The 20,287-nt window shown below is 62.6% G+C and overlaps 2 protein-coding genes across 5 annotated transcripts in view; one reads left to right on the forward strand and one right to left on the reverse strand.

Annotated features, from left to right (window-relative positions):
• The first annotated feature begins 659 nt into the window (after nucleotides 1-659).
• On the forward strand, nucleotides 660-2,548 carry LOC117647004 (BLOC-1-related complex subunit 6). Of its 2 annotated transcripts, none has more exons than XM_034388480.1 (6): nucleotides 660-850; nucleotides 1,057-1,300; nucleotides 1,390-1,571; nucleotides 1,669-1,752; nucleotides 1,841-1,917; nucleotides 2,008-2,548. In XM_034388480.1, the coding sequence occupies exons 1-6, from the start codon at nucleotides 743-745 to the stop codon at nucleotides 2,057-2,059; spliced, it is 747 nt and encodes a 248-aa protein (XP_034244371.1). In that variant the 5' UTR covers nucleotides 660-742; the 3' UTR covers nucleotides 2,060-2,548. The 2 variants fall into 2 exon arrangements, with proteins under 2 accessions (XP_034244371.1, XP_034244372.1); XM_034388481.1 differs by having other exon boundaries at nucleotides 1,393-1,571.
• LOC117647003 overlaps nucleotides 2,538-20,287 on the reverse strand; it is an 82,451-nt gene continuing 64,701 nt past the window's right edge. For 2 of the 3 annotated variants that reach the window (XM_034388478.1, XM_034388477.1), the window contains 8 exons: nucleotides 11,488-11,622; nucleotides 11,229-11,393; nucleotides 9,823-9,951; nucleotides 8,966-9,730; nucleotides 8,659-8,891; nucleotides 7,902-8,346; nucleotides 7,504-7,822; nucleotides 2,538-7,409 (listed from right to left, as the gene is read on the reverse strand). In XM_034388478.1, the coding sequence (XP_034244369.1) occupies nucleotides 3,280-7,409; nucleotides 7,504-7,822; nucleotides 7,902-8,346; nucleotides 8,659-8,891; nucleotides 8,966-9,730; nucleotides 9,823-9,951; nucleotides 11,229-11,393; nucleotides 11,488-11,622 (6,321 nt within the window). In that variant the 3' untranslated portion in view covers nucleotides 2,538-3,279. The remainder of the gene's footprint in view (nucleotides 7,410-7,503; nucleotides 7,823-7,901; nucleotides 8,347-8,658; nucleotides 8,892-8,965; nucleotides 9,731-9,822; nucleotides 9,952-11,228; nucleotides 11,394-11,487; nucleotides 11,623-20,287) is intronic. The other variant, XM_034388479.1, reaches the window with a different exon arrangement.

The following is a 20,287-nucleotide window of genomic DNA, read 5'->3' on the forward strand; positions in this document are numbered from 1 at the left end:
GAAGGGAGGGGGTGGGGCGGCCACGCGGGGAAGTCATCTGGTCTACTTGTCGTTCGATTACCCTCTCTTTCTTTCTCTCTCTCTCTCTCTCTCTCTCCCTTCCTCCTTCGTGGGACGCCGTTTGGTATCTGATCCCCCAGCCCAGCTAATATCAGGCTGGACTTCCCTCCACTACAGTGTCGGGGCTGCGGGGAGCGAAAGCGAAAATCAGTGCGGCTGGCGAGCAGGGGACCGGGCCGCGTTCGTAATCGGCGCTGTGTTGTGTCGGCCTTGAACCAGCCCACACAGTTATTGGAAGCTGGAACAATATTGGGTCGGAGTGCCATTAAAGCTAGCGAGCTGTATCGCTTTACGCCCCTCCCTCTCCCCTCCCCCTTCCACTTTCCGCCCCCGCATCCGTATGTGTTGTCTTTACACTAGTTGGCGGAAACGGAACGGAAAGCCACCCCTTGCCTAACTAGCGCATCGTCCCGGAGTCTCCCGTGTGATCGTCCCGCCGCGAACTCGAGAGTCGTCTTCGTCGTTTTGTCTCCCTCGCACCCATAAGGGCGCCCCATGAGTGCGAGAGAGACAGAGCGACCAAAACTACTCTCGGAATTGGTCTACAGACTCCGCCCTCTCCAACTGGCCTTCCCTAGCCTCCCCCCCCCCCCCCCCGTGCTTCCTCCCTGGTGGCCGATGGTGCAAAGCAGAAACAAAGCAGAAAGCCGTTTGACAAGCTGACAGATAACCGAATCAGGCAATGTCGACGGAGCAAGGAGGGAGTTTCTGTGATCCTACCAGTAATAGAACGTCTGAGGTACCTCCGAGAAATATAAATCTTCAAGAGGAAGATAAAGATGAGGATCAAGTGAGTACATAACCTGTACAGTTTGGCTCATAACCAACTGTCTGTCACATATTTTTGCATTTTTAAGCTCACTTCTAACTAAAACCTGTTTCTTTAGTCTGTGTGTTTAAAAAAAAACGTGTTTAAGATAATTTTTATCGTTCTTTAAATTGTATCGACCATAGCTTCAATGTTGTCAGTTCTAATATGTCCTATGAATTTTGCAGAAGCACGACGAAATGACTGCGTCTTATTCAGAGATTTCTATGGACTCCCTACAAAGCCCTTCTATAGATTGGCTTCCCCCTGATATTGAGGATGGTTTAAGAAGACCAGACCACTTAGAGTTACGGGGAATGGAACCAGACTACCTCGAAGATTTAGAAGGAACGATCACCCGGGAAGGAAACATGGTACTTTTTGTGGCAGAAGACTTAGAAACAAAAATTAAATTATCTAGCCCTAAAGTTGGTAAGTTGTAGATTTACTGGTTTTATAATTATCTATTCTTGAGTTGAATTCAATTGTTTGCTTTGCGTTTTTCTTTTTTTTTTGTACAGCAGAAGGACCTCCATTCTCTGCATCGAGAAGTGACACCCCTTGCTTATACCGTCAAGCTTTGACAGCACCACAACTGTCACCAATAGATCCTCATATTTTAAATGATTTAGAAACCGAAGCCAGAAGAATAGCATCATCAGTTGACACATTAACTGAAAGTCTTGCTGGAATTTTAAGAAGTGTCAGTTTTTTGTTTTTGTTTTTCGCTTCAAAACATTCTACTAAGTCTTTTAGTTGAATTAAAATTGATTTGACTTTTCCTCTTACATATTTTATAGATATCAGCCCTCACTGTTGACTGCGTGGAAATATACCGAGACGCAGTGTGTAAAACTTGTGATGCGGTTGATTCCAATATTAAGGCAAGTGCCATTATGTAGTAATCTCCCATGTGTGTATGTAAATAAAGCAGGCTGTTCATTTAATTTTTTTTTTACGTTATTTTTACAGGCTATGTACCAGCTTATGGCAAAGTGTGAAGAGCTCAGCAAGACAATGAAGCCCATCTACAAGCTTGCTGATGACATGTATCCTTTCAAAGTTCTGGCTACACTCAGGTATTTGTCATTGTGATCCAAGTTTTTGTTCTGTGATTTGTCCCTTAACAAATTTATCAGAAAGGAGGTGAAACGTCTTCTTGACACACTTGAGAGTGCATCAAGCAGCTGACGCCCAAGAAAGGTGGCTGATGGTATCAAATGAAATAGGTTGGCAGGTCTTTAGGAGATTTGAAAATTTGAAATTTCCTTTCTACCATTGCAGCCACTTAATATGTTCAAACTGTTTTTCACTTTCTTTCAATTTGAAATTTACATTTTTTTGCGTATTTAGACGCTTTGAAATTTGTAGTGTATTGTGTCAGTTGCAGCAAAGTATCTCACACAGAAAAAGGCCTTTAACTCATCCATGTGTCTCATGATGGTGAATACTATTCTCCAAGGTCTCACTGATGATGAGTTTTGCTCTGTCAAGTGCAACTCTTTTTTTTGAGTGAAGACTATGTTCAGCTGATGCGAAGCACCAATTTGTTGCACTTTGTTTTAATAGAAATTTTATCCACTGTTCAACTGGTATCTTGATGAATAATGAAGTATTTCACACCAGGAGAGTTCAATCGTGGTTGATGATGAAATAAAAGAGGCTTGTATTAATTTTAAATAGAATGTATTTCTTTTGCTTGTCCTATAAGCACTTCTAAAACGAAGCACAGCTTATTTTCACAACCATGAAAAATACTTATTACTAATATTAACAGTTTGTGAAGAATCATACAAACACATAATAAAACTTACTGGCCAGATGTCTTGAGATCAATGTTAAAGATCAAAATGTATAAAAAGAACTGTCTTAAAAACATACAATTTTTACAGAATATTTTTACACAATTTAAATAAAATACATAAGATGTCAGCTGTCAGGAACAGATCCCAGGAGTACAACACTTCTCTCAAGGAATTCATGATTCTTTTTAACATTACAGTAAGAATACAGTACGTACAAAGCACTATAGGTATAATATAAAAATTTGTCAACATAACAAAATAAATACTGGCATGTTTGAGTTACACATCAATAATCATCATCCATTTAAAAAACATAATTTCTGACATCACAATAAGTTCATTTGTTATTAAATATCTAAGTACTCTCTCAAAAAGTACATGAGTATATAATCTCGTTGAAGGCAACTTAATTTTAACTTGTACTTTATACTTTGATCACATTGAGTCTTAACAGGACGGAATGTAATCCAATAAATTTTTTCGAGCAGAGACTCCAACTCAAAGCTCTCCACATGCCCCCATATTGTGTACGGCAAGACATGCTGCTTCGAGTTGAAGTCCCTGCTGCTTACTTTCTACATACAGTACAATACTTTCCCGCTCTCCCTAGTCCTTGGGCTTGAATCGGGACATGTAAAAATCACAGTCGGGGCAGTAGATGGCTGGCGGGGCGACCACCTTTTTTCTACACAGATGGCACGGAGAAGCATTACTATGGCCGTTGCTTGGTCCGCTAGGGTGTCCACTGGGCGGCGCGACCGGGTGGCCGTTGGGGACGGCGCCGTTGGGCCGCTGGGGGAAGGAGTTCGGTGCCCGTTGGTACACGCCGGCCTGGGGCTGGCTGGGGCCGTTGGGGCCGCTGGGGCCTCCAGGCCCGTTGGGCCCATTGGGGCCGTTGGGGCCAGGCGGGTAGTTGTACACGGGGTGCTGCTCAGGGCCGTCCCCGGGGCTGGGCCTCGGGTGGTAGTAGTTGTTGCCCTTGGCGTAGCCCTGCGGGCCCTGCTGGCCCTGCGGCGCGCCGCCCTGCGGAGGGCCGTAGCCCTGCGGGGGGCCCTGAGGAGCGTACCCCTGGGGGGTGTACCCTTGCGGTGGGTAGGGACCGGACTGGGGGCCCTGCTGCTGCGGCACGGGCTGGTAGTTGGTGGCGTGCGCAGGGGGGTGATTGTACGCGCCCTGGTTCTGCCCCTGGTTCCCCTGGCTCTGAGGGACGGGCTGGTACGGCCCCTGTGGGACGTGCTGGTAGGGTCCGGGCGCTGGCTGCTGTTGCTGCTGCGGCAGGGGCTGGTAGGGGCTCTGCGGCACCGGCTGGTAGGGGCTCTGGGGCACAGGCTGGTAGGGGCTCTGCGGCACGGCCTGGTACGGACTCTGTTGGTACGGAGCGCTGCCGTTGTGGTACTGCTGCTGCTGTTGGGGTTGCTGCGGCGGCGGCTGGTACTGCGGGGGTGGCTGGTAGGCCGGCGACCCTTGGTAGGGTGGGCCGGGCTTGGCGGTGGGGGCGGACGTCGGTCCCGGGGAGGGGCCAGGCCGCGGCTGGTGCTGGTAGGCGGGGGCGTTCATCTTGGGCTGACCGTTCGGGTGGACGTTCGGGTGACCGTTGGGTAGACCATTCGGGTGCCCGTTCGGGTGACCATTGGGTAGACCGTTCGGGTGTCCATTCGGGTGTCCGTTCGGGTGACCATTGGATGGACCGTTCGGGTGTCCGTTGTGGTGACCATTAGGTAGGCCGTTGGGGTGACCACTAGGCAGACCGTTGGGGTGACCGTTAGGCAGGCCGTTGGGCAGGCCGCTGGGATGTCCCTTTGGCTGCCCGTTGGGCTGTCCGCCGGGTGGGCCGTGGTGGAAGGGCCCGCTGGGCTGAGGGCCGGTAGGACTCTGGGTGGTGTACTGCTGGGCAGGGCCGGCTTGCAGTGAGGTCGGCCTGCCGGCGGGGTTGGGCTGCGTGGCGTACATCTTCTGCCCCAGCTGCACGGCGTGGGCCGCATGGTACGGCGGCTGCTGGTACACCCCGGTCGGCCCCGGCCTCGGGAACCCGGGCTGGGCTTGCTGGTAGCCTTGCGGGCCTTGAGGGCCTTGGGCACTGGGCGACGGCGTCTGGTGCGGGGCGCCCGGGGGAGCGCCCTGCTGGCTGGCTGCAGGCGTCTGCTGGCTCCCTTGCGACTGGCTTGCACTCGGCGGCAAGGGCGAAGGGCTGGGCTGCGGCTGCGCGGCCGCCTGCTGCCTTTGGAGCTGCTGCTGTCTCTGCTGCATCATCTGCTGGTGCTGCTGCTGCAGGCGCTGGAGTTCCAGCTGCTCTGCGCGCTCGATGTCCTGCTTGGTCTGCACCGAGTCCGCGATGGGGGCCTCGTCCTTCAGACTCCTGATCTCCCTCTGCGGCGGGGCAGAGCAGGCGGAGTCCTTGTCCTTGTCGCGCTTGAAGGCGGAGCGCAGCACGCGCTCCAGGATGGGGTTGGGGATGTAGCCGTCCGTCTCGTCGTCGTCGGCCGTCGCCACCAGCACCACCTGGTCGCAGAAGGTCACGTTCTTCTTCTTCCTCTTGCCGTCCGCCAGGCTGGTGCTGGACCGCGACTTGGTCAGGATGCTCGGGGTGTCGCCGATGTCGTCCCTGTCCGTGTCTCGCCTCGGCTTCACGGACACGACCCCCGTGTCGTAGAGCAGGTCCCGTTCCGGGTTCTCCCTCAGGCTGTAGCCCGTGTACGTCTCCGTCGTGGGAGGCACGTCCGCGTCGTGCGTCTGCTCCTTCTGCTGCATGGACTGCTGTATTGATTGTTGCATGGGTTGCTGCTGCATCGTCTGCTGCATCGTCTGCTGCATCGTTTGTTGCATGGATTGCTGCATTGTCTGTTGCATGGATTGGTGCATCGTCTGTTGCATGGATTGGTGCATCGTCTGTTGCATGGATTGCTGCATCGTCTGCTGCACTGCCTGCTGCATCGTCTGCTGCACTGCCTGCTGCGTCGTCTGCTGCTGCGAGGCGGGGCTGGGCGACTGCGGCTGCGCTAGCTGCGGCGACGGCGACGCGGGCTGCACGCGGATCTGCTCGAACTGCGAGGCCAGGTCGCGCACGGAGGCCTTGCTCTTGTCCGGCACGATGTCGTCGAGGCCGGACAGCGAGGACGTCGAGTTGACCCTGGGCCTGGTGGCGGTGGTGGTGGCGCTGGTGGTGACGGGGCTGGGCGAGGCCTGCGTCCGCTTGAGCTTGAGTGTGGCCTGCAGCTCCCGGAGCCACGTGTCGCCGCTGCCGCAGCTGCCCGTCCTGGTGGCGGCGCGCTCGGCCTCCACCTCCGCCGAGCTGCGGGCCTCGGACATCATCTCCTGCCGCTTCTGCTGCAGCTGGGCGAGCAGGCCGCCGGGCACGGCGTCCTTGTTGGCGTCCTTGGCGGCCTCCAGGTCCTGCTGCAGCTGGGAGAGGTCGAGCAGCGACGGCGGCGGCGGGAACTCCTCGCTGGGCTGCCTGGAGTGGCACACGGAGCCCATGGGGCTGTGGCTGGGGTAGGGCGGCAGGTCGGCCAGCTCTTGCTCGGGCTGCGGGGCGTGCGGGGCGTGCGGGGGGTCCGCGGCGGGCTCTGGCGGCGGCTGCGGCGAGCACGGCGCCGCGTCCTGCCGCGCGTCCGGGGGGAACTTGAAGAAGGAGGGCTCCTGGTGCACCTGCGCGCACGTCACCAGCATGGTGCGGCCCTGGTCGGGGCTCTGCGCCATGTCGCGCTCGCGGTCGCGCTCCGCGTCCAGCAGGAAGCCGCCGTTGGCGTACTGCGCGGGCTCGTAGCCCATGGTGCTGGCGGAGGGCCTGAAGGCCGGGTGGAAGGGCGTGGGGCCCGCGGCGTCCTGGGGCAGCGGTGCGGGCGGCCGGCCTGCGCCGTTGCCCGTCAGCTGGGACGTGGTGCGCAGCGGCGGCGGCGGCGGCACCTTGGCGGCCGTCAGGGCCTTGCCGGGGCCGCCGGCCGCGCTGCCGTGGAAGCTCTTTCTCATGAGCCGGCTGCGCTCCAGGTTGGGGTTGCTGCTGTTCGGGGCGCTGCCGCTGAACTCCAGGTGGCCCTCGGACAGGTACCCGGAGCCCGCGGCGCTGGCGGCGAGCGCGGCGATGGCCGACTCGTCCAGGCTGCGCTTGGCGGGCTTGGCCGGCTTGCTGGGCGTCTGGACCGGCACCTCGTCCTCGCCGTCGCGCAGGTCCGGCATGCTCCTGTTCTTGCGCCGGATCAGCCCGCCCATCAGCAGCTTGCGCCTGATCTTGTGCTGCTTCTTCTTGTCCTCCTTGTCCTTCTTGTCGTCCTTCTTCTCCTCCTTCTTGGCCTCCTTCACCTCCTTGGGGCTGAGCAGCGAGGCGGTGTGCTTGGAGCGCTCCTCGCTGCGCGCGCGCTTCTCCTTGGCGTCGCGCTGCCGGCCCCCCTGCACGGCGGAGCGCGGCGACCGCCCCGGCCGGTCGTAGAGGTACTCCTCGTCCTCGAACACGCGCTGCGGCTGCTGCTGCTTGGTCTTGGGCGAGGGGCTGGACACCGCGGCGGCCGCGCGGCCCGCAGCCGAGCCGCCCTTGCTCTTGGGCAGTGTGCCGTACAGCTGGATGGTCTTGCTGGCCGGCTTGTCGCCCTGCTGCGGCTGCGGCTGCTGCGGCGCCACCAGCAGCTCCCGGCTGCCCTGCCGGCTGTGGCTGTACGAGCCGTCCTTGCTGCCCTGCCGCGAGTGGCTGTTCTGCGTCTTGTCGCGGCTGTTCTGCCGCGAGTGGTTGCCGCGGGGAGCGACGCCTTCTGCAACAACACAACGACCGCCGTCAGCACGCTGCGAACGCCACACTGTAAGGACTTCCCTCCGCCTCCGCCACTCGAAGGGTGTACTCACCGAGCTGCTGCGTCTCCTGCGCGATGCGGCGGTGCAGGCTGCGGACGCGCATCACGCACGTGTTGTGCTTGATCCTGGCCGCGCTGAGCGTATGCGGCGAGTGGTAGGGCGCGTCCATGGCCTGGCGCGCCTTGCCCACGGCGGCCTGGCACAGCACCAGGGCCGTCGTCAGGTCGTGGGCCTCCTCGGTGGCACGCGACTTCTCCAGGAGCTGGTCCGCCTCGCGGCACAGCTTCTCGCAGTCGTCGCCGCTGAGCGCCTGGCCCTGTCCGAGGCCCTGGCCCGGCGACGGCGAGTGCCCCTCCGGGATCTGGGCCAGCTGGAACGAGAGTTCGTTAGTTTTCGCCCGGACGCCCCAAACTTGCGGAAGTTTGGACCTGTCGCTTCGCGCGCCTTACCTGGAGGTTGTGCCGGAGCCCGAGCTGGAGGGGCAGGCTGTCGGTGGAGGACAGCGAGTAGCTGTCGTAGCCGGGGTCGCAGGGCCCGCCGCTGCCGCAGCCGCTGCTGGAGCTGCTCAGCTCGCCGGGCTTGATGCTGGTGGGGCTGCGCGGCACGCCGTTCGGGTGCGCGCCCTGGCCGCCCTGGCCGCCCTGCCGCATCTTGCCCACCAGGTACAGGTAGGGGTTCTCCATGGACGTGGACGACGACGACGACGCGCTGTTGCGGTCGCCGCTCCAGTTGCCCGAGTCCCTGCGCCGCGGGATGTTGAGGTGGTCCGGGACGTTCATGTCCTGGTTCATGCCGGGCCGCATGGGCACGCCGTCGCGCCCGTCGCGGTCCACGCCGCCGGAGCTGCTAGTCGAGTCGTGGCGCTTCAGGGTCACCATGTCCGGGACGGACTCTCTACGCAAGTCCAAAGGGCTCGGGTTAGGACACACCCTTCTCAGAGTTCATGAAAAATCAAGTCACCGCCGCCTATCCAGCCAATAGTGGCCACTTTGCCTCCGTCAGTAGGCAAAAGGAGCTACTTTGCCCCTGTAAGTAGGCAAAAGGAGCTACTTTGCCCCTGTAAGTAGGCAAAAGGAGCTACTTTGCCCCTGTAAGTAGGCAAAAGGAGCTACTTTGCCCCTGTAAGTAGGCAATAGGTGCTACATTGCCACCCACCCACCGCGACGCCGAATGTGGATCCGCCACAGCACATTTCCCGCGACTTACCTGCGGCTGAGTCCGGTGGTGGGCGACGCGCGGGTCAGCGAGTTGTAGCCCATGGAGCCCATGGAGCCCATGGAGCCCATGGAGCGCATGCCCAGCGCCTGCTCCTGCATGGCGGCGAGCTGCTCCATGGCCGAGTTGCCGCACGGCTGCTGCTGCTGGTAGCTCAGCACGCTCTCCACCGCCTTGCGGCTGATGTAGCCGGGCTCCGTGCCGTCCACGCAGTCCACCGATTGCTGCAAAAGGGAAAGCATCGTCAGCACACTGCGTCCGGGACCGGGCACCCGCACTGTGAGGAGAGCGCACTTACGTTCTGCTGCTGCTTCTGACCGAAGATGATGGCCTGCATGTCGCTCAGGTTCTGGTACTCGTTGGGCTGCCCGTTGGGAGTGACGGCGCGGCGGAGGCCGTTGGGAAGTCCGTTGGGAAGTCCGTTTTGATGTCCGTTGGGCAGTCCGTTGGGCAGTCCGTTGGGCAGCCCGTTGGGCAGGCCGTTGAGGTGCAGCCCCTTGTCCGGGTTGGGCGTCACGGACCGGCGGAACATCTGCGCGGCCGTCTTCTCTCGCGAGCCCGGCAGCGACAGGTTCCAGGTGGGCGGCGGCCCGTTGGAGCTGGGCCCCACGTGCACGCCCAGGGGCACGGGGGTGATGGTCTTGGGGGCGCCCTCGGCGCTCACGGGGCTGCCGTTGGGCGCGGCGTACAGCAGCAGCAGCGGCTGGTACCGGCCGCGCCGGCACTTGTCCACCACCTGGTCCCAGCGGGGGCCGACCTCGCGCACCGTCGCGTCGTCGAAGTAGATCCAGACGCGCAGCTTGGTGTGGAAGAAGAAGGTCGAGTAGTGCTTGCCGTAGTACGTGACCACGCCGACGAGGTTGTGCGTGGTGGCCGAGGCCCAGCGCGCGTCCACCACACTGTGGAACACGTCGGCGAGGCGCAGCGTCGTGCCCACCGTCGCGAACACGGACATGATGTGGTCCAGGGTGGGCCGCTCCGAGTCCCAGACCACGCCCACCGACACGATCTCGGGCCGGTTCATCAGCGTGCGGCAGATTTGGATCTTGGCGCCGCAAGCCGACTGCGGGGATGAGAAATCAAACGGTCAGCACGCGAAAAATGTAAAAAAACCCAACCGCCAGGACACGCGTCCTCACGGCACACTGGACTCACCGGGCAGTCGCGGATGTCCCCCATGCCTCCGGCCTTGTTGAGCAGCTGGCCGAAGAGGTCCGGGTGGCTGGGCGCGGCGCTCTGGCGCGCCTGCGCCGTCAGCGCCGAGGCAGACACGTAGTGCACCATCTGCAACACAGAGCAGCGCACCGGTCAGCGCGCCGTCCACTCGCGTCCGGGACCGTCCGGGACTCCGGGGCCTCGCCTCGACGGGTTGCCTACAACTACACCGTGCGCGCACAAACACACACACAAGCGCACGGACACAGAGGGCTGGCGTCGTGCCGTCGTGGTCGTGACTCACTATTTCATAACGATAGGGAGAACGACATCGGCGACACACACACACACGCACGCACACACACACACACACACACACACACACACACACACACACACACGGCCGCACGCACGAACGCACGCGGTACACCGAAGAGCCATCTAGGCAGGCATTGTGGTTGTCATTGCCGCAGCGCAGCGCATTCCTGCCGGGACGTCCCGCGGCCGCATTCCCTTCCCGATGACGACTCTCGTGAGGGATGGACAGCTTCCATACATACGGAAAGGGACGTCCCGCGGACTCGGCTGATGCTTATTTTTCCGCCCTGTTTATTCTGGCCTGATCCCCATCCCTGCTCACCCTGCGCCCGGAAGGGCTGAGCGTCAAAAGGGGTGGTAATGAAGGCAGCGGGGCGGCCCTTGAATGGAGGCATTCAATTCGATAATCCGGTGCCCCCCCCCCTCTCTCTCTCTCTCTCTCTCTCTTCTCTCTCTCTCTCTCTCACCCACCCCCGTCTACCTGTACACACGCATTCCTCGTCACCATGACAACGGGGGCACAGACGTCTAGTCCCATTTCCCCCCTGTGTTTTCCTTGGACATGAATGACCCAGGCCGCGGGCCTCCCACGACATCACGCACACACACACACTCACACACACAGACCGAGTAAATCACATCACGTCTAGAGGCGCGAGAGGAGAAGGGGAAATGCCATTCTTCGCTGTCGGCCCTGTCGGGTCGCGTTTTGTTCCGTTCACAGCGCTGCGCCGCGCCCTCCCCGACCTACCCGTCCCTTTCGGCCTCGGGGGCGTCCCTAAGTGGCCTGGCCGAGATTTCGGGGCCCCTACCGCAATTAATAAGACATTTCTCGGAGGTCACCCCTGCGTGAGGAGCTGACGACCCCCGGGCGTAGCTCACTTTCATAATTAGAGCCCCCTCCCCTCTCCCCCCTCTCTCTCACACACATACACAAAACTCCCTTCCTTCCTCCTCATTATTATCGTCATTGCTGTGTTACTAGGAATTTCTCAGCACCTCCAGGACATAATTCGTCGTAATAAACCTTAAAAATAACACGCAAACTGAAAAGAAAAGCTGGTGTTCGAACCCGGGACCTTGCGTACCTGCGTGAAGGGCAGGGGCTCGCTGGTGGCGCCGCACGCGCCGCAGACGCTCTGCTCCACGAGGGTCATGGCGAACTTCTGGTGCGGGATGCAGTGCCGCGCCGAGCACATGTCCTCCGCCTCGGCGGACGCGATGTGGAAGTGAATGCGCAGCAGGATGTTCTCCTGGAAGGGTTCACAACGATCCAGTCAGTTTCCTTACACAAACTTTTTATTTTTTTTTGGGAGGAACTCTCTTTTTCCTGCGGTTGGTACTTACAAAACACTCGGCGGCATCGTCCATGAAGCCGAGCTGGAACCGCTGCTGGTCGAAGAAGGACTCCGCCAGGGCGCGGCGCAGCGCGTCGGGCGGCAGGGCGGCCTCCTGGGAGAACTGCAGCTGCGCGAACAGCTCCTGGAACACGTCAAGGAGGGCGTACCGGTTAGGAACTCGGCTGTCATAGGGGACAGTAGACAAGTAGGCTGATTCCGAAAGTCGTTTTCGTCGCTCTGGCTCTCTCGCACTCATGGGGCGCCCCGTGTAGGTGCGAGGGAGACAGTCTGCAGGATGGGGCGACGGCGACGCGGGGAAAGCCGGCGAAGAAGACGGATTCCGGATGCCGGCGTCGTGACAGTGTCGTGACTCGTGACCGCCACTCGGCCGCCACTTCACTTCCACGGCCTGGTTGGCTCACGCGGCGAGCGAACGCGGCCAGACGCAGGTGACGCGGCGCTGCAGCCGGGTGACGCGGTGACGGCGCGGTGACGGCGCGGTGACGCACAGGGCGCTAACACACTCGTTGCCTTCCCTTTCTCCCTCGCTTCGCCTCGCTTTCGACACGCGTTCCGTTCCCCGAAGCGCGGCAGCGCGGCGGCCGAGCGCCGTCCGGGTAGGCAACCCTTTCGACGCGGAGGCCCGGCGGGCGGGCCTACACCGCAGGCGGACCGCCAGCCCTCCGCGCCGCCGGGCCGACCGTTGTCAGCGAGTGTGTGAGTGTGTTTGCACTGTGCGTTCGCATGTCCGTCGTGCGTTGTGTGCACGGGCCGGGCCGGGCCAGGGCCTAAGGGGCTCGCCCCACACCGCTCCGCACACACAGCTGCACGCCGCCAAACACAGCCAGCACACCGTAAGCCCGCAGGCCGCAGGACGGTAGCCGGCCGGGCCACACGCCGGACGGCAAGGCACGGCCGGGCGAGGCCCCGCACTGGACACGCTCACGTCCACGAGTACGTGGGCCCCGCGCACCCCGCCGCGCCCTGCCCACGCCAGCATGGCCGGCACGGGGGTCGCGCCGCCGAAGGTGCGAGGCGGGGCGGGGCGGGGCGGGGCGGGGCGGGGGGGGCGGCGGCCGGGAGCTGGACCACCCGTGGGCCGGCTGCATGGGGGCCTGCTCGACGTGCGTGGGGCCCGCGGTGGCCCGCGAGACACGACACATCAAACCCCATGAAATCTTGAGGCTCGCGCCGGGCCGGGCTCAAGGCGCAGCCAAGGCGCAGCCGGGCCGCCCGCAGGGAAGTCCATCCAATCGTCCATCCGTTTCGTCGCGCCGTCATCGCGCGCGTGTTACTGCGTTACCCCCTTCGGGCACCGTCGCAGAGTGTGCCAGAAGACCGGTGTAGGCGCCCAAAATCCCGGACGCTTCTTGAGGTCCAAAGTCGCTAAAGGGACTCGAACCGCACGTGTGACCCCACCAATGGATTCCTCGTCCGGAGAGGAATCCATTGGTGGGGTCACACGTGCGGTTCAAGTCCCATTCAGCGACTCTGGAGCTCAAAACGCGTCCAGAGTTTTGGCCGCCGCCGCCGGTCTTCTGGCCCACTGTGCGTCGGGTGCGCGACGACGACACACTTTCCCTGGGTGGATTAGGAGATGTGCGGCCACCATCGGGCCGGCGGCCGGCCGCAGGAGCAGGACGGTCCTCGATACCCACCGCGCCACACCGCGCCCCGCGGCACTGCGGCGGCGGCGGCAGGGCGGCCCGGGCCGCAGCGCAGCGCCACGCCCCGGTCAGCTCAATTTCTCTTTTCCCGGCCGGCACGCCGACACTGTAGGTAGAGCCGGCCGGGCCCGAGCGAGGTGGAGCGAGTGCCCGGGGCGGTGTGCCGCACACCGTGCGCGCCATCACGGCTGTCCGAATTCGGCTCATCCAAACTCGTCCGCGTTGGCCGCGGGGCGCGAGGCGGGGCGCGGAGCGCGGAGCGGCCCAAAGACCCGCAACGGTCGCTTCGCGTAGCTTCGCGTAGCCTCGCGCCGGCTGCGCGAGACAGACGGACGACCTCACCGCCCCGGCCAAGAAGCTGGCCAAGAAGTTGGACCACTGCAGCGCGGTCCACGAGCTGACCCTCGCCGACTAAGCTCAGTTCGGTTCGGAATCGAGGAGGGAGTTTGTCCGTTCGGCAGACACGGCGGTCTTCGGGCCGGCCGGCTGGACCTTGTCGCTATGGCCGTGCCATGGCTGGAAGCGCTGGGAGGCTGGAGGCGGCACACCAGAAAACACGGACGCCTCGCGCCTCGCGCCTCGCGCCCGCGGCGGGACAACGTCGGCCGGCACACTGATTCCGAGAGTCGTGTTCGTCGCTCCGTCTCTCTCGCACCCACACGGGGCGCCTTGTGGGTGTGAGAGAGACGGCGCTGTCCGCAGGCCAGGCCGGCCAGACCGTGTCGGCCAGCCTCGGCCGGAGGGGCCCAGAGGGGCCGCGGAGATGACTGGCCAGAAATCGGCAATACTAACGGGCTTGTTTGTTTACGGGCCGAGCGACGACCCGCGGGGCTGGCGGGCCGAGCTAGCCGTCACGACAACAGTGACCCGTGACGCTACCCCGCGCGCCAGGGGACTTCCCCTGACAAATCAGAGCGCGCGGAGTGTCGTGCAGTGTAGCAGCGCCACGCGCCAATAGGGGCTTAGGGCGTGCTTGCACGCTGCAGCGGTGCTGGCTGGAGGCGCATTGCGACAGGAGGCCACTCCGCTCCGCGGCCCAGAAGGAGGTCTTGGGGCCCTGCAGGGTACGCCGGGGCACGGCGGGGCGGGTATGGGGCCCAGGGGGCCCAGGGGGCCCAGTGAGGTGAGGAGAGCCGGTCGGGTGGCAAGAGTCCCGAAGGGGGAGGGGGAGGGGGGCCTTTCTCTCCCTTCACTGCAGGCGCAAGGCGCAAGGCACCCGTACCCGGCGACGGTGCTGCCGCCCTGGGACCGCGGCCGGCCCTGCAGTCTCTGGAGCTGGAGAGCCGAGCAGCGCCTGGAGCCCTGAGCGCGCGGCGAGGCACAGCGCGGCTCGCCACGGCCCGGCCCAACCCGCTCGGCTCGGCTTGCTGCCTGGATAGTGTGTTCCAAATCGTTCGGGTAGCCGTTCGTATCGCCTGGAGAACAACTCCGCGCGGCTGGAGAGGCTGGCTGGAGAGGCTGGCTGGAGTCAGCGGAGGCCAGGGGGGCCTCGGGGCAAGCCGCGGCAAGCCGGCCCGATATGGCCACAGAAAATTTAGAACCACATCGCAGACCGGGGGAGGAAAAAAAATCGATACCACACGGACGCGGCGAGCCGCCGTCACCGTAGATCGGTTCCCACCAATCACAGAGCCAGGAACGTCCAGGCCAGTACTACAGTGCAGCGTCCCGAAGGCGAGCCGAACCGAGCCGGAAAGAAAAGGCGGACCAGGCCAGTGTAGGCACATCCGTGACTTGCCGAAAATCGCAAAAAGCGAATCAAAATATTGGCGGCACCGCCTTTTGAGGGAGATGCCGTCCGGGACACCCACACGCCGACCGGCCCGGACGTGGCCCTCTAGACCCCCCAGGCCAGCCAAGGCAGCCAGCCCCAGGAAGCGGAGGTAATGGCGGCAAAGCACCGTGAAGTGGGGGATGAAGGGGGCGGGGCGCGTCGAATGCCATCCGCGTTGTTGCACTGTGTTTCCGCGGCACGGCGGCGCGGCCGTCGCACAGTGTGTCGCACAGGTGGGTCGTCCTCCCCGTCGTCGTCCGCGGCCCCGCGTGCACCGCTCGCTGCGCTTCGCTCAGCATTTCACGAGGGGCAAAAGGTTTCTGCCGCGTCTCTTCATGCCCCTCTCTCTCGCTCTCGGCGCGGCCCGGCCGGCCGAGAGCGACGGAGAGGCACTAGAGGGAGAGGCTGGAGAGCGCTGCTGCAGCCCGCTGGAGGCTGCCAGCCCCCCGCTACCTACGGCCTACGGCACGGCCTACGGCACGGCCTACGGGCCGCGGGTCACGTGGGGTCGAACCGGCTTGAGGCTCGCTCGGCGAGAAGGCGCGACGCTCTGCCCTTCGAGGGCCCCGGGGGCCGCTGGGGCCCCTCGGGGGGCAGCTTGATAGCCCAGCGGCCGGCCGAGCCACTCCGAAGAGCAGCCTCGTCGCTCTGTCTCTCTCGCACCCCTACGGCGCGCCCCATGAGTGCGACAGAGACAGAAACGACTCTTGGGAATATCAGTCGCCAACCTATTCAGATAGCATTATGGCACTGGGAGGGGGGGGAGAGACCTGCACCGCCAGTGCCCTTTGGTCGCCACACCAGAAGGGCGCCTGGACTTGCATCCCGAGAGAAAATAAAATAACTAAAGCAAATTTGCGCGCTCGCCGCAACATTGCCAACACCCTTTCTGATACGTGGGAGCACACTGCACAGCGCACGGTGTGTGTACAGTGTGTGCACCGCACAGGGAAGCGAGAAAAACGTTGCGCGATTCGCCAATGACTGCGCGCGCTTTTCTCCAAAGGCTGTGTTTTTTTTATTTTTTAGTCGCTCCTCCTGCAGTCCGCTCCGAGTGCTGGAGTCGATGCCGGAGTCCATCTTGGCGTCGGAGATGCAGCGTGCACGGCTGCAGCGGGTCGGAGGGGAGAGGGGGGGGGGACAGGGGCCGCCACCTCCTCGGGGCGTATGTGCCGGCGCGGCTCGCCACGGCCCGGCCACGACTACAACCGGAGTACAAGGTACCCGTACGGCCGGGCAGCCGGGGCTGGCAGCCAGCGCCGCCGCGGCGTAGGGCTTGTCGTCGGGCGGGTCGGACGAGGCTGGCGGCAGGGCGCGGCCAGAGGAGGGCCGCACGCACGGCCGGGGCCCGGGGCCGGCAGGCCGTCAGGCCGGCACGGGGGCTTGGCCCTGGCTTGGCGCGCTGCAACGCCTGCAGCACGGCTGCAGACTCAAGGTCTTCGGCCTTCCCTGCGACGTAACGCCTCCAGCCTTCCAGCACGGCGGCCTGCTTCTCCTCCTTCTCCTTCTCCGGGGGGTGCTCCTCGCTCCACGCTCAGTGGCGTGGGAATCGCGCCCCGTTTCCAGTGCAGTGTCCGGCAGATTAAAAGTGGAGTCGCGCCACTAATTCGCCCCAAATGTCCACCTTGATCGGGCGACACGCGAGGCGCCTCTCTCTCTCTCTCTCTCTCTCTCTCTCTCTCTCTCTCTCTCTCTCTCTCTCTCTCTCTCCGACGGCGTTATTAGTCGCTCGGGCTGGACATCGGCCGTCACGCCAGGCGATGCCAGGCAGGCATCAAAGCTCGCCGCCGCGGCGCCGCGCTCGAGTCCCGGAGCCCAGCAGTCCGGCCTCTCTGCGCTGGACGAGGCTGGACACGGTAGCCGGCGGGGACGCGGGGCGGGGACGCGGGGCGGGGCCGGATAGGCCGGATCGAACACGGGGAGCCGGCGGGCCGGACACCAAACGACCGAACCCACCAAACCGATCCCTCTGGACAGCGAGCGGCAGCGCGCCGCTCCAAATCCCTGAATCCGGGCCCCCGTTTCGGCGGGAGATTTCAACGCGGGGACGCCACCCGAGCGCCGCCGCCGCCACGCCACCAAGCGCTGGCCTGCCTGCCTCAAAGCAGGCCGGCTTGGTGACACTCTGCCCCCGAACTGAAAGGACGAGGCCGGGGCGGGGGCGTGAGGGGGAAGGGGAGGGGGGGGGACGAGGGCGACGGCGACGCGCAGGTAGGCAGGGCGACGCAGGGGGACGCAGGGCAGGCGGAACGACAGGGACCTGCCCGCTTCCTGCCCCCCCCCCTCTGGCTGCCAGCCCTGCCTGCCCGGCCCCTCCCTGGCCTGCCAGACTCGTCTGCCCGGCAGCGCCGTCACCCTGCCCTTCAAGGGCCGTCGAGGCCGTCCAGGCCGTGCAGCCCTCACGTCCTATAATAATCATAATGGTAGCACCGGCCCGGCCCCCTGCCCTGCCCTGCCCTGCCGTGATACGGCCTGCAGACGCCACACGTTTTTCGGGTGGAGGAGCGGCCGGGAGGCGGGGCCGACGACCCCGGCCAGGGGAAGAACCAACCAAAGTCCACCTCGCCCGAACAACTACAATAGAAACGCCGAGGCATAGTTCAAAACTTGCACGGAACGCATATGTACGTAGCAGGAGTTGCCTGTCTGCGGCAGACAGTGCAGGCCCGCCAGACACGGCACGGCCGGGCACCCGAAGACGCTGCGCAACGCTGCGAGGCTCGAACCGCGCGGACCGTCCAGGACCGTCCGGGACCGCCCAGGACCGCGCGCCGCGGATGGACAGGTCGGTCATTTTCATCGCCGCTTTTGCTTTTCCCGTGGCTTTTGTCCGACTTCACGCTCCGCGGCGCCGCGCACTGCCTACCGGCCGCGGCCGCGGCCACGCACCGTCCCCAAAGCGTGGACGCGGCCCGGTCCTCCGTCGCCCCGTCTCTCTCGCACTCGCGGGGCACGCCGAGCCGGTGCGAGAGAGACGGGGCGACGCCGCGCGCGGAATCAGTCTCCCGGCGGCCCGACCCCGCATCCCGTCGTCACAGGTGAGCGAGGCTGAGGGTGCGCGCGCGGGGGCGGGAGGGGGAGGGGGCAGGTAAAAAGGGGGGGGGACGTTTATACAGCTAGAGCAGTCAGTGTGTGAGTCAGAGAGCCGTAGCGCGGACGGACGGACGCATCACCTGAAGCAGGGCACTACAGTATAAAAAGGGGTTATAAACCTCCCCCCAGGAAAACACTCACACACACACACTCACACACACGCTGTAAAGTCGATATACGGTAAAAGGGTTATAGGTATTGTGTCATCCTCCCCCTCCCCTCCACTTTTGTCCAGCCGCGAGGTATAGTAGCGGTAGCGAGAGGTGAGGGGACTTTGACGCGGGAGGCGGGGACTGTCAGAGAGCGGCAGTGTGTGTGTGTGTGTGTGTGTCAGTCCCCCGCTGGTTACTAATATACGGGGACCTGACGGCCAAAACACGCCGCCAACAGAGTGGAATGGAAACCTATAGCGATTTGGGAAAACAAAAACAACAACAACAACGCCGCCGAAAAGCATAGCAGCCTGTAAAAGGTTGGTGAGGATGAGAGAGGAGGGGGCCAGGGGAGGGGGCGGGGAAAAACTCGGTGGAACAAATGGTTTGCAGGAATACTTATTAATACCTGGCGGATCGGAACGGGCGGGGCCTGGCCATGGCCGCGCAGCCTGGCCTGGCAGGACCTTGAGTTGTGATCGAGACGGGGCCTTCCTCGTCCTGAGCCAGGGGCGGGACAAGGGGGGGGGGGGTCAAGGAGTGCCTGCAGCAGAGAGGGGAGGAGGGGGGCTCACGACCTAGGCCCGGCCAAAATAAATCACCGCGGACGATCTACGGGGCACTTTTTGGCCGGGATAACTATCGAAATAGTAGGAAAAAGAAAAGGAGTAGTAGGGGGAAAAAAGTCGAGTCCGAACGCGGAGAGTTGCAAAGACGATACAAAAAAGAGGGATGCGGATGATAAGGAGAAAGAGAGTGCGGCAAAAAGGCGGATAGGCACCATTCGCGTCCGTCCGCCCCGCCCGCCACGCGAGGGAAGAGAGAGAGAGATGTCGCCGACTTTCCCCGCAGCAAGCAGAAGAAAAAAGGAGAAAGAAGATAGGGACCGCCACGCGCCCACCGCCCTCTATCCACCTTCACTCTCGGACGCGAAACGCGACGAAAACCGCGAACAGCACTTACAGTGCCCGTCACTCACCCCCCCCCCCCCCCCCACACACACACACACACAGAGCATACACTCGGCGCGTGCCGTCGTGGCGCACGCACCGAGTCACCAAACCCACTTGTCGAGTTTATTTTTGCCGCAGACCGTCCGTCCGAACCACTTGAGCCTCTCTCTCTCTCTCTGCGCTGCGCAGGTGACGCGATGCCCGTGTGCATGAGTCCGTCTCCGTGTGTGTGTGTGCGCCAGGTGCTGCCCTTGTTGCTCCGAAGAAGCCCTATCCCTGATCCTCGTCGCTGGGCTGGGCTGGCCTGGCCGGGCAGAGCGCCCTCCGCTTAGCGAGGGCGCCATATGGTGCTCTGCGGGCCGAAGACAAAAAGCCAAAAGCCGCAAGGGCTGGCAAGGGCCCCGCAGAGAGAAGGGCACCCAAGGGCCGCACCGGGGAGGAAGGTGCACTGGGTGAGCGGACAGCGGTCCATCCGAGTCGATCCGCCACGCCGCCAGGTGCGAACAAAGTGCGCGACTCATTACTGCAGACTGATCCGAGTGGAAAGTTCTCTCTCCCTCGCACTCGCAAGGCGCGCCGTACCGGTGCGAGAGGGACACACCGACGGCCGCACTGTAGGGACCGAGTGCGGACTCGAGGGTCTTGTAGGGCCTCGCCGTGACGGCCTCGACGGCCTCCTCCTGTCCGTCAGGCGCGTCATCCTGGCGCCGCGTGCCACCTGGGGGACAACGGCGTCGTCGTCGTCCTCGCCGACAATCTGGAAATGCCTCTCCCCCCTCTCTCTTACGCACACACTGCATAGTTGACCGAGATTAACGAGATTAAGTCATTGATTTGCAAAACACGACCGAAATTCCATCCAGAGCGTTATTGAATGAGCGCTGGCCGCGCAGCCAATCAGGGCGCCGCCGCGCCGCTCGTCTGATGGACGGCAGAGAACCAGTAAGCCTTGGCGCACGCTTCCAGCCTCGCAGTGCCTTGCAGTGTGGCGGCAGCGGTCGCTCTGTCTCTCTCGCACTCCCGCAGCGCATGCGGCGCCCCGTGCAGGTGCGAGAGAGACAGAGCGACGACTCGCGGTGTGGTGGCGCAACAAGGCGTCGCGGGGCATCGCGGCGCAGAGTGGCGGGACTGCGTTTGTAGGCAGGGCCAGGCAGGGCCAGGCAGGGCG

Source organism: Thrips palmi, unplaced genomic scaffold (assembly GCF_012932325.1).
Source record: "Thrips palmi isolate BJ-2018 unplaced genomic scaffold, TpBJ-2018v1 HiC_scaffold_2, whole genome shotgun sequence".
NCBI classification, from domain to species: Eukaryota; Metazoa; Arthropoda; class Insecta; order Thysanoptera; family Thripidae; genus Thrips; species Thrips palmi.